General features: G+C 37.4%; 1 protein-coding gene across 4 annotated transcripts in view; it reads right to left on the bottom strand.

Moving 5' to 3' along the window:
- The window catches only part of ADK (adenosine kinase), a 647,845-nt gene that overhangs the window by 159,284 nt on the left and 476,717 nt on the right, over positions 1–11,844 (bottom strand). For all 4 annotated transcript variants that reach the window (XM_006835925.1, XM_006835922.1, XM_006835923.1 and 1 more), the window contains one exon: positions 2,754–2,789. In XM_006835925.1, the coding sequence (XP_006835988.1) occupies positions 2,754–2,789 (36 nt within the window). The remainder of the gene's footprint in view (positions 1–2,753; positions 2,790–11,844) is intronic.

The raw sequence follows: 11,844 nt of genomic DNA, 5'->3' as shown, positions 1-11,844 counted from the left end.
GTAAAGATCTGTTCCCTCTTTTGAGCTACTGCATCCATAGGTGTAGGTCAAGTTCATCAAATTGTATCAGATTACTCTTTTTTCCCCTCTTCTTTCTTCTTCTAGTTGAGCTCTGATCATCCAGCCATTGAAGTTAGGTCAAGTGGGTATTATCTGCAAGTTTGGGTGTTCTTGTGCATATGCCCTCTCTTCTTATCAGCTGGATGCTTCATTTTTCACTCTAGTCCTCTGTGGCTATGTCACTGACTCTGCACCCAGGAGTCCCCAGGTCTTGCCAAACTGCTGGCCAACCAGGTGTCCACCCAAGTTCACAGGAGTCTATCGAATGTGGTTGGACTTAGCTCGTAGCTTCATTGCTGTTTTTCCCTCACTTCCCCTTATCGGTGACCAACGTGGTCACCAATCAGAGCACGTGTCTGTGCACCCACACACTCGTAACTAAACTCCCTCTTGAAACCCTGTAAGCCAGTCACTTCGTGCCTTTATCACCCCCTCATTTTAGGGAGCCAATGTCTAAGTTGCCTGTCCCTATCTATCCTTACACACAGGGTATAGCATTGTTACTTGATTAGAAGTCTCCTTCCCTCTCTGTTGGTAATTTGAGCTACTACATCCTTGAATGTAGGTCAAGCTCATCAAATTGTAGCAATTTACCCTCATTTCCTTTATTAAAAAATTTTTTTTGTATCTTCTAGTTTTGCTTATCAAGCCATTGAGGCTGGGTCAAATGGGTAATGTTTGCAAATTTGGGTGTTCTTGTGCATCTCCCCTCACTTCATATCAGCTGGCTGCTTCACTCTCAGCTCTAGCCCTCTGTGACTATGTCCTTGTCCATGGGCTCAGGTGTCCCCAGGTCTCATCACACTTTGGACCAATCAGCCTTTCCTCTTCTCTCTCTCATCTCCAGGTCAATGGGAGTCTATGGAATGTGGTTGAGCTCAGCCCATTTCTTCAGTGCTGCCTTTCTCCCTCTTCCACTCACCAGCAGACCAATGTGGTCATCAACATGTGTTTCCTTTGAGTTTCAGTCTTAGAGGAGGGAAGTGTCGTCTTCTTGTTACTGTATTTTTAATACTAAAATTTATTATCAATGTAACTTTTTAAATGTCTGAAAACAGTTATATATATTTTCATGTTCGGCAAACTGCAATGTGATAAAAAAGTAGAAGAACAAATGTGACTCAATCCTATATTCACAGTTGTTGTTGTTGATAAGTGCCATCAAGTCAGTTCAGACTCATAGAAACTCTGTATAGGGTGTCCAAGGAGGGGCCTGAGGGTTTGAACTGCCAACCTTGTGGCTATCAGTCCAGTGCGTATCCTGCAGCATCACACCAGGACATGGCAAAACAAACAAGAACCCCCCAAGAAACGATCACAGTTTCCAATAGTTAAGTATTTTGAGGCAGGGATTCCTACTTTTAAATAGTTCTTTCTTTCATGGGATCTTGAATAAAGTATACTTACACCACATGCTCATTATTTTCCTCTATGATGAGGAAGGTTTATATTGCTGATTGTTAAGTTCTATGACATGAAGAACATGCACATGTACTATTTTGTGACTTGACTTGCCTTTAGTACATTTAAATAACAGCTCTATCACAAATTCATATAACATCTTTATCTAAAGAATTCAAATGAGTTTTTATATACTATCCAATCAATCCTCGCGGATTCTTTACATGGTAGGCAATACTGAGTATTCAAGTAAGAAAAGGGTTTCTGTATTCCTCTACTCAGATTAAAAACAACAACAACAAAAACATACATACATACACGTATGTGTATATTATTGGTTGGCGGATCAAACTCCTTAGAAACCCTGAACAGGGTCACCGTGAGTCAGAAGCAACTCGACAGCACACAACAACAACAACAACATACCAAGCTGCTGTACAGAATACAGCAAGGCTCGATAAATCTGACAGTTATAAAAGTCTCAAACTTAGTTCATTCTCTGGCAATTAGTATGGGTTTACATTAAAACCAGTGTTTTGTAATGATCCATTAGAAGATGGATGTTATATAGGTAAAAACAAGGATGCTAACTGTTTTCTTAATTTAGCCAACAGCAACCACATGGAGTTTTTCATCTCAGTAGGATAATGATTCTACCAGGAAAATAGAAACAGGATCTGGAAATTAAAACCAATTATCAATATTTAGTTTTTGAAAAAAATTATACCTTATGCTATCCAAAAAAGAATTTAAAAAAGGAAGATTCAAGCAGTACGTTTATATGAACATGATTTAAATTAATCAGTTTATAACAACGGTTAAGTACAACCTTTTGGAAGTTAATTTGCATAATGAGAATCTACATGTGGTAGGGTTGAAATTATTTAAACAACATTATATTTCACTATTTAGTCTTGCTCCGCCACTGCCTTAGCAGTGAAGACTTATGAAATGTAATGCAGCTAATGAGGTAGCTTTTTAACTGAGCAAACTGACAGGCCCCATATCTGCAGAGGCAGCTTGAAACCGTGCCCAACCTCTTGGCTTCCCAAGAGGCTTTTCAAAATTCAATAAATAACATCTGTAGGCGATGTTGGGTGCAGACCTAGCAGAGTGCGTCATAACACTGTGCTGGCAGAACAAAGAAACCATGACGACTGCCAAGTTTCCATGGCAACTGCTGCGAGGCTCTGAGAGTATAATAGCACATCAATCACTGTCCAAAAGAACTTCATTATCAGCAAGAAAAAACCTTTAGGATCTGTTTAGTGTGCAACTGTGGGTTAACTCACCTCAAAGCCTTGCTCTCTAGCAAAAGTGGCAGCTTCCTGAAATGAAAAAAAGAACAGTTCATTATAAAGTGCTAGGTAATGAAGAAATAATCCATTTTGAAACTTATTCAAATAGTCTTCTTTTTATACAATGATCTCAGTACATCTACATAGTTAAATTTTTATTCTTACACCAGAAAAAGAGAAGATTTCTTTTTCCCTTTGGCATTAAAAAAAAGACAGAATAATGTCAACAGATTTCACAAGTTGGAGCAAAGAAGATAAAAGAACATGTTTTTACTGTAGCTGCCATAGTGAGTTGAGGTGTTCTGACCCTAGCAAAGGAAGACAATCATTTTATATTAAAACACTGCCTCTCAGAAAGCTCTTCTCTAGAGAAGAATGCCTGCTAATCAATGTGACCCCTATAATGAAATTTATTCAGGCAAGGATTGTTATTACATATATTAGGTGAAAAGATGGTGGGAAGCTGGAGATTTTCATGGAATTAAAGTATCACAGATTATATGCTGGTCACAGGATTAAAGGGTGACTTTATAATGGAAGGATCAAACTGTCATCACCTTAACCCAGTGATGGATTTTACTGCTCACATGGCTAACAGTGGGACCCCCAGATAGTGTGTGCCTTCCATTATGATGCAATGTGAAGTACATGGCATCACCCAAAAAGCATTCTGGTCCAACATTTTAAACATAGGTATTCAAGTCTTTAATTCAATAAAAGGAACCCTGGTGGTGCTGTGCATTAGGCATTGAGCTGCTAACCCATCAGTGGCTCTGGGAGAAAGATGAGATTGTCTCACCCCATAGAGATGTACAGTCTCATATACAGGGTCACTCTGAGTTGAGATTGGCTTAATGGCAATGGGTTTTTTGGTTTAGTTCAATAACACGCAGTCTACAGGAAACATAAGGGAAAGGGGGCTGACTTAAATGTTAGATTAAGCAAACAGTTGGCCAAATCCTAAAGTAAGATATTCTACAGAACAACTACGCTGGTCTCTTCAATATGTCAAAGTTATGATAAATGAGGGGAGAAGAAAATGACCAAAAGCAATGGCGGGACCTTTAATTGAACCCTGTTTTGAACACACCAGTTATATAAAAGACATTTTGGGGAACGACTAGAGAAATTTCAATATGAAATGGGAGTCAGATAATATTGAGAAATGATCAGTTTTGTTAGGAATGACAAGAAAAATGTTCTTTTTTTTTTAGGGATAAAATATATGTGCAATTTCTAATACTTCAGCAGTTCAATCAATCAATCAACTGAAACAAAATTGACAAAATGTTAACAATTGTTAAATCTGGATGTTTATGGTATATGAAGGTTCAGTAGTTCAATTATTTTGTATGTTTCAAAAAATTTCATAATGAACTGTCAAAAATAAACCCTACAAAACTGAAAAGCATTTTTTCTTTAATACGATGAGAGGCTACTAAAAACTGAACATTAAAATGAATATACTGTCTAAAAATGATTTAATATACTAAGTTAAAAAATCTTAAGGGTACAATCTCATAAACATGATTACATATGCTAAAGTTCTTACAACAGACTGTCAAATGTATTATCTATATAACCAAATCTTTTTGCTCTTTCTATATTTTATTTTGAAGAGTTACAGACCTCCCTATTGAAAATGAGAAAAAAAAAAAAAAATTCAGGCAACTATCAGGAACCTCAATATCTTAAGTTACATTCCTTCAAAACTATCTTTGACGAGAGATATTAATAGAAAGATGGGATCGGAGCCTGAGTAGTGAGCAGGTTCAACTCAATGAACTCGACTGCTGTACCACGCCATGTGAGGCAGAAAGTTCCGTGTCTCCAGAACAAATTTGGGTACCAAATACATGTTAGGGTAAACAGCGGGGGGAAATGTATGCATGCATTATGGGCCAATATATTCATATAGATTCAGAAAACCATTCTGAGATTTTTGGAAAGGTCAAAATGATAATTATAGCTAACTACTGAAGTTAACAGAAAATGATAAGCTGAAAATTCAACTCCTTAAGTTGATACCTAGAGAAACCTAAGGCTGGTCAGGCTCCCCTTAGTTGATGTAGACCAAACACTCACACACACACACACACACACACAGATCTTCACAACTGGCACAAGCAAGTTTAACCTCTTTGACAATTTACTTACATTATTACAACAGAATTTTGTACATCACATATTTAATACTACTTGTTAGCCCAAATATCAAGAAAAAGGATAAGTTTCCAAAGATATCACCTGTAGTGGTTTTGAAGCTGTCATATAATTAATATAGCTAATTCGAATATGAAAAAGACAGTTGGAAAGCTGTGCTAAAAGTACTTATTTATAAGAAATTTCATCTGAGGCATGAAAGAACCCTAAAAGACCATAAGACAAAACTTAAAATGAAGAATCTGTCGGAGTAAAATTGCACTAAAATATTAAGACACAAAATTTACATATGACATTTAAATTACTTTTTGCTTTCCAGTTTTGCTCACACAAATGTACTAAGAAGTTAACTGAGATCTCCTATGGTAAAGTAAAACTGACTAATTTCAAGAAGACACAAATCTTACACATATATGTCAACTCAATGTTTCTTATGGAAGTTGAGCACCAGGATACTTCTACATTTGTAAATGATTCCGAGGACCAACATATTTCTGGCTAAGGAAGGGCGTGCTTAAGAGAAGTCACTAATTTTCTATCACAGTGGGCCCTTGCACATGTGTGAAGAGCTGTACCCTAGCACTAGGAAAGTTAAGCACTTGCTCTGTGGCTTAAAAAGATCTTATCTCCTAACTTCCTCCTACCTTCCTTTGATCTTGGGCTGGTGCCCCACTCACTTCATTAAAAAGGCAGCTGGCTCACATCATTTGTAGACTTCTGCACAACTAACCTCTGATCTGAGGGTGTTTGTAGATACAATGATGGAACAACATTTATTTTTCCCCTCTCAGCAAAACAAACAAACAAAAAAAAACCCATAGGGGAACAGTTTGACCTAGGAAGAATTTTAAGCAGAATTTGAGTCCTAACAGCATAGAGGAAGAGAAAGCAAGGGCATTAATTAGGTTAGAAAGAGGGGAAGAAACAATGGTGTCAATGGTGGGCAGAAGAGTAAGAGAGCTTCCAAGTATCAACTGTAATTCCAAGTGAACTGATCACACGAAATTGAAAGGGACTTTTTAGTGTGCCTTCACAGTAGAAGTGAGAAAAGAAAACAAGCAAATCTCCATCTGTGCTGCCCCAGGGCGCCTCGTACTGAGTTTCACAAATCTAATGAAGCAGTCAGGTTAAAATCCCAACTCAGAGTGGATGTGGCATGTGGAGAATAGCTAAGGTTAGAAGAGAGAAGAAGGGCGGTTCCTAATGCAGGTGATTATCCATGTGATAATCATTATATTTACAGGCTTTCCATTTTGGATCTGACATCAAAAATCACAAAGGAGGAGGGGATTAAGGAAATAAACAACCGACTCAGAGGCTTTACACGGCTCCCCTGAGAGTGAAGCACTTTCCATTCATGCATGACAAGCAACAAAAGCAAAACCAAACAGGCCAGGAAAGAGTATTTCTGGGAAAGCTGAATTTCACATTAACACTTCTTTCCATTTTGATAACTTTCACTCTTATTCAGTTTCTCAGACAGGTCACATTTTCAGAATCAGTTCCCATTGTCGCTTTTGCCATAACACAGTATCATTTTGGGTTTACAATGAATGATACACACATAATATGTCTTTTGCAACCACGGAGTCATTTTTTCCTTCCTGGAATTGGGTGTTGTGAATAAAATGATATATAATTAAAGTCTTAGACTCTCATCTATGCCGTGCCATTTAGGTCTTAGTGTAGGCTCAGGCTTACTGCTTCACCAACTAGGCTAAAAGGTGCTGGCGAAACAACAACCCGCTATGGCTTTTGATTAGAAGGTAAAGAAAAAAAGGCTGAAAATTCATGGCTAATGAAAACTATGCAATACTTACATTAAGAGCTATTTAGAGAGATTAGAAAACCACTATTAAAAAGCAAGCCACTGAGATTAGCAATCCTCAGATAATACAGGAAAGGGAAGGGAAACTCCTTATGCATGTTTGTGCATAAAAAAGACAACTATTTCCTTTATAGTCAACTGAGGAGACAATTATTTCCTCTACATTTGTCTGATAACACCAAGCTCTTATTCATAAAATAGTATGATCTATTATCAATATCACACTAAAACCACAATCCATATTCTTACTCCAGGTCTAATTCTTTATAATGTATTAACACAGAACTACAATTGATTTCTGTATCTTGACCTTGAATCCCGAGACTGCCAAATTCACATTCACTTATTAGTTGTAGCGGCTTTTTTTGGATATTCTTTCAGATTTTCTACATAGATGATTATGTCTTCTGTGAATAAGGATAACTTTCTACATTTTGATTAGTCATGCCACAAAGTTATTTTGAGAAGTGAGTAAATGCCTAACTTTAGAGAGATCTGTAATGTATGAGTACTGACATTAGTAACAGCTCATCATCCTTAACCTCCACTTCCTGCTCTGGACTTCTAGACACTGAACCCATCAGAAGTATTATCTGCCTGCTTACGTGATATCACCCTGCTTTTTGATCTAAGACATGAGGGGCTCTATATGCAGGCAAAAACTGCAAATATTGAAACAAAATGGGAGAAGGTCCAACATGGGACCAAAGAAAGGTAATTTCTGACTACCCATAAAGAGATTTGCATCCATTCAAAGCAAGGAAGAATCACAAGATCCTAGAAGTATGATAATGCAAGCTCATGGTCCCCCATTCAAGCCTTAGTAGTCCAGAGCTTTGGGAGAAGCCAAGGGAAAATGGAGCCACCAATCAGATAACGTGATCCTTGACCAATTCTATTTTCTTATTATTCTGTTTGCTCATTTCTCCATCAGTTGAGAATACAACTGTGTCTCTCCAAAGCGAGTGTTAGCTTGGCTAGATTCCAAGTATTGTGTGATTATCCTCTATTCTGTGATATGTTGTAAATCCTAACCTCTGCCTGATGTTCATGAGGAAAGATTTGGTTTTGCTTTTTTATGTTGGGAAAAATCACCCCTACGTATTAAAGTCACAACAGTGATCCAATATACATAAAGGGAGATTTCCTGGGGTGTGTCCTGCATCACCTCTTATCTTACAAGAGATATTAAGGGGAGAGAAGCCAAGCAGAGGGGGAGGGACCTGACAATCCCTCAGAAAGAAGAGCTAGGAGTAGTAAGTCCTCAGGATAGTTTAAAGAAAAAGTTCCGGATTATTCTCAATACATTCAATGGTCTGTCCTAACTGTAGAATATGTATGTAGCGGACAGTCTCCAAAATGGCTTCCAATGATCCTGGTACTCAAACACTTATGCAATCTCTGTCCTTAACTATGGCTGGACCTAGCAGTTGCTTCTAACAAATATAATATGGCAAAGTGATAGGCTGGCTTATTGATTCTCTCTTGTACACGAACTTGTTCTCTCCTCTCCCTTTCTCTGAGCCCTTGCACTAAGGGAACAGAAGTCACCGTGTTGTAAGTACCCCAATAACCAGAGAGAATATGAGACTAGCCAGTAGCCTCAAGAATGGGCTGGAAGTGGTTTCTCCCCAAGTTTAGAAGTGAAATGACTACAGCTCTGGCTGGCATTTTTATAACAGCATTCTATGGGACCAGAGTCAGAGGAACCAAACTAAGCTGTGCCTGGATTCTGTATCTAAAGAGGTAACTATATTTGTTGTTTGGAGTCTCTAAGTTTTGAGGTAATTTGTTTACAGCAATTACCCCATACAGTATGTTACTTAGGCTTGGAGAAGTAATGAAAGCTTTTCGCTTATCAATAGGCAATGGGATGGATTGTTGCAGGTATAGAAGACAAAGAGATTAAAAGGCAATATTTTTACTGGTCAGTGGTAAGCACTTACCTACCTTATAACATTTACTCCTCACAAGGAGTCCTGATGTACCACTGTAGGGTAACACTGGTAATCTACAAGGCCAGCAGTTCAAACCCAACCAGTCGCTCTCTGAAACCCTATACAACAGTGTCACTCTGAGCCGGAACTGACTCTGCAGCACACAGCTCCTCAACATTTTCTGGATAAATAAACCATCATTATTTCCATTTTATACACGAGGAACTTAAACCTTAAAGAGGTTAAAAAAACATGGTCAAATTCAGATCATCCATCATTTACACTGTTATTTTTTAATAAATGCTGTCGAATGGTTCCACCCATAGCTGCCCTGCATAGGGTATTCAAGGAGTGGCTGGTGGGTTTGAACTAGAGGACTTGCAGTGTGCAGTCCAGCGCTCTTTCTACAGTGTTACATAAAGACTCTGGAGTTAAAAGCACTGGACTGCAAAGTTGATTTGAACAGTAAGATCAGTGTTTCAAGCTCACCAACTAGTTGCTCCTTGGAAACCCTATACAGGTTCGCTATGAGTCGGAACTGACTTGAAGGCATACAACAACAACACATGGACCCCACATTTACATTATGTTAATAAAAACTTCAAACCAAGTTTATCAAAAGATCAATCACAGGGTGAGAAAGTTCTGAAAGAACCATTTGGATATATGCCATTTAAATTGTTTTGTACAGTTGATGATGGCTAGCCACTTCTTCATCACAGACTAATTAACTGGGAGTTAATATTCTTTGTACAGAATTTATTTATGTTTTTGCATTGTTTGGTTTCAGTTTACAATGTCTTTCTTTTTTTTCTGAAGCAATGGTTAACTTAAATGAGATTGTGGTAAAATGTCAAATAGTGCTAGAATCCTTTGGTGTGAAAAATACTGAGTCAAGGTCTAACACCTTTATATGGTCTGCAACAGCTGCCGCAGCGAGGTACCTCAAGGCATGCTGACATTTAGTGATAAAAAACTATCTGTTGTTTCTTTTTATAGCATACATTGTAACATAAAGATTCCCGGTGTGGAACTGTAGGATAAGCTCGGGACTGCTAACCACAAGGTTGGCAGTTCAAACACACCAGGGCCGGAAACCCTGTACAGGGACCCTAACAACAACATCATGTTGCTTATGCCTCTAAACATTTCCTTATACAGCTCTTCATCTTCTTTATGCTACCTACAAAATCATTTACATACTTCCCTGTGTGGTTGTTGCTGGTGTTAAGTGCTGTTGAGTCAGTTTCAACTCAGACACCCTGTTCAGGATTCCCAATGAGTGTCTGGTGGGCTTGATCCGCCAAGTTTTTGGTTAGCAGTCCAGTGTTTATCCTAACGCGCCATACTCCTATGCTCCCTTTTGAGACTGCATCAATATTAAAGTATTTTAAGTTTTATTGTATTTCTGAGGAAGAAGAGTTTTAATTTGTAAATAAAGAAAGTGAAGAGTAGAGAAAATCTGTAAATAAAATATGAACCTAGAAACTGCTTTTGAAAATAGATTCTATTCACAAAAAATATCTATACTCAGTTTTTCCAAGGAATTTACAACGTTTTCAAGATTTTCAATGTGTGCCCTGACATTTATTACCATATGCATTCTAAGGAATGCTGGATGGAAATATTATTTAACATTTATTGAGTGCCAAAGACTGCGTGGGGCCATGTAGAGGCATAAACACAATCATGGCCCCTAGCCAATAGGCTCATAATAGACATTAGATTGACAGCATATAAGTCATTCGTCAATAAATATGACTGGAAAAAACATAAGGCAGTCAAAAGACAAACTAAAGGGGATTAAAAAAAAGAATCAAGTTTAGTTTGTAACAGATTTAACCCTTCCACAAAGTAATTTATTAGCTGACCTGTCTACTCTAACAAGGAGGTCATTCATTTTCACCTTTAAACAAATTTAAGGATTGTACCTAAAGGAAAACAAAGGAAAATTGCTTTAAATTTTAAAACAAAATTTAAAATTGATTACCTATATAGGGTAACTTCTAGAACACAAGCTTTTAAGGAATGAAGAGGAATGATAGCATAAGAAAAGTCTCAGGGTACTAGACTCCTTACTGCTAATTTTATTTCCATTTTTAATGAGATAAGGTATATTTGGCATAGAAGAGATACTCAATAAATGTCAACTCTTTTATCTTATTTGATCCCCACTTTATAAACAAATCCTGTAACACACGCATTATTATTATTTCCATTTCAGTTGATGATCCAAAGTTGTAGAAAGATTAGAGAATGCTCAAGACCATGAAAGATGAGCACTGGATTGTGAACCACAAGGTCGGAGGTTCAAGCCTACTAGCTGCTCCTCATAAACCCTATACAGGGTCGCTATGAATCAGAACTGATTCAATGGCACTTAACAACAGAACCATATAGCATGTAAGAAGAATAACTGGCATTTGGATACGAGAACTCTGATGCGGCTGAATGCTTTCAGCTTCTACAGGTCCAGAAAAAGTCGACTTTACTTTTCATTTTAGAAGGGATTTCACAACATACAGAATTTGGGTTGGCAGTTTTTTATTTCATTTTTTCATTCAAGAGTTAAAAAAAAATATTGCTCCAAGATCTAGCTTGCCCGTTTCCAATGAGAAGAATTGTTACACTTATATTTCTCTATATAAATGTATCTTTTTACTTTTAAATCTGACTGCTTTTAAAAATATTTGTTTCTTTTTCATCAACTTAAAACAACTTAATTATGATACATCTTGATGTAAGTCCCTCCCCAGACACCCCCCGGCCCTCTCACTCCTGCTTTGTTTCTTCTGCTTGTGGTTGGTTCAGCTTTTGGGATTTGCGGGTTTACTCTTTTCATCAAATTTCATCCACATATTTGACCAGTATTGCTTCAAATACTTTTTTGTCCTCCTTTTTCCCTCTGGAGCTCCAAATATGGGTATGAGGCCACTAGAAATTGATCCACAATTCATTGATAAGTCATGTACTGTTATTCCAGTATTTTTTTAAAAAATTATCTTACTACTTCATTTTGAATAGCTTATATTGCCATACCGTCAAGATTTTCTTTTTCTTTTACGGTGTCTGCACGCATCCAAGTACGTTTCATCTCAAACATATTATTTTTCATCTCTAAAATTCAGTCTTTTTAAATATAAAAAAAAGGTCATTT

This window comes from Chrysochloris asiatica, unplaced genomic scaffold (genome assembly GCF_000296735.1).
Source record: "Chrysochloris asiatica unplaced genomic scaffold, ChrAsi1.0 scaffold00020, whole genome shotgun sequence".
In the NCBI taxonomy this organism is placed as follows: Eukaryota; Metazoa; Chordata; class Mammalia; order Afrosoricida; family Chrysochloridae; genus Chrysochloris; species Chrysochloris asiatica.
This window is presented reverse-complemented; position numbering and strand designations above follow the sequence as displayed.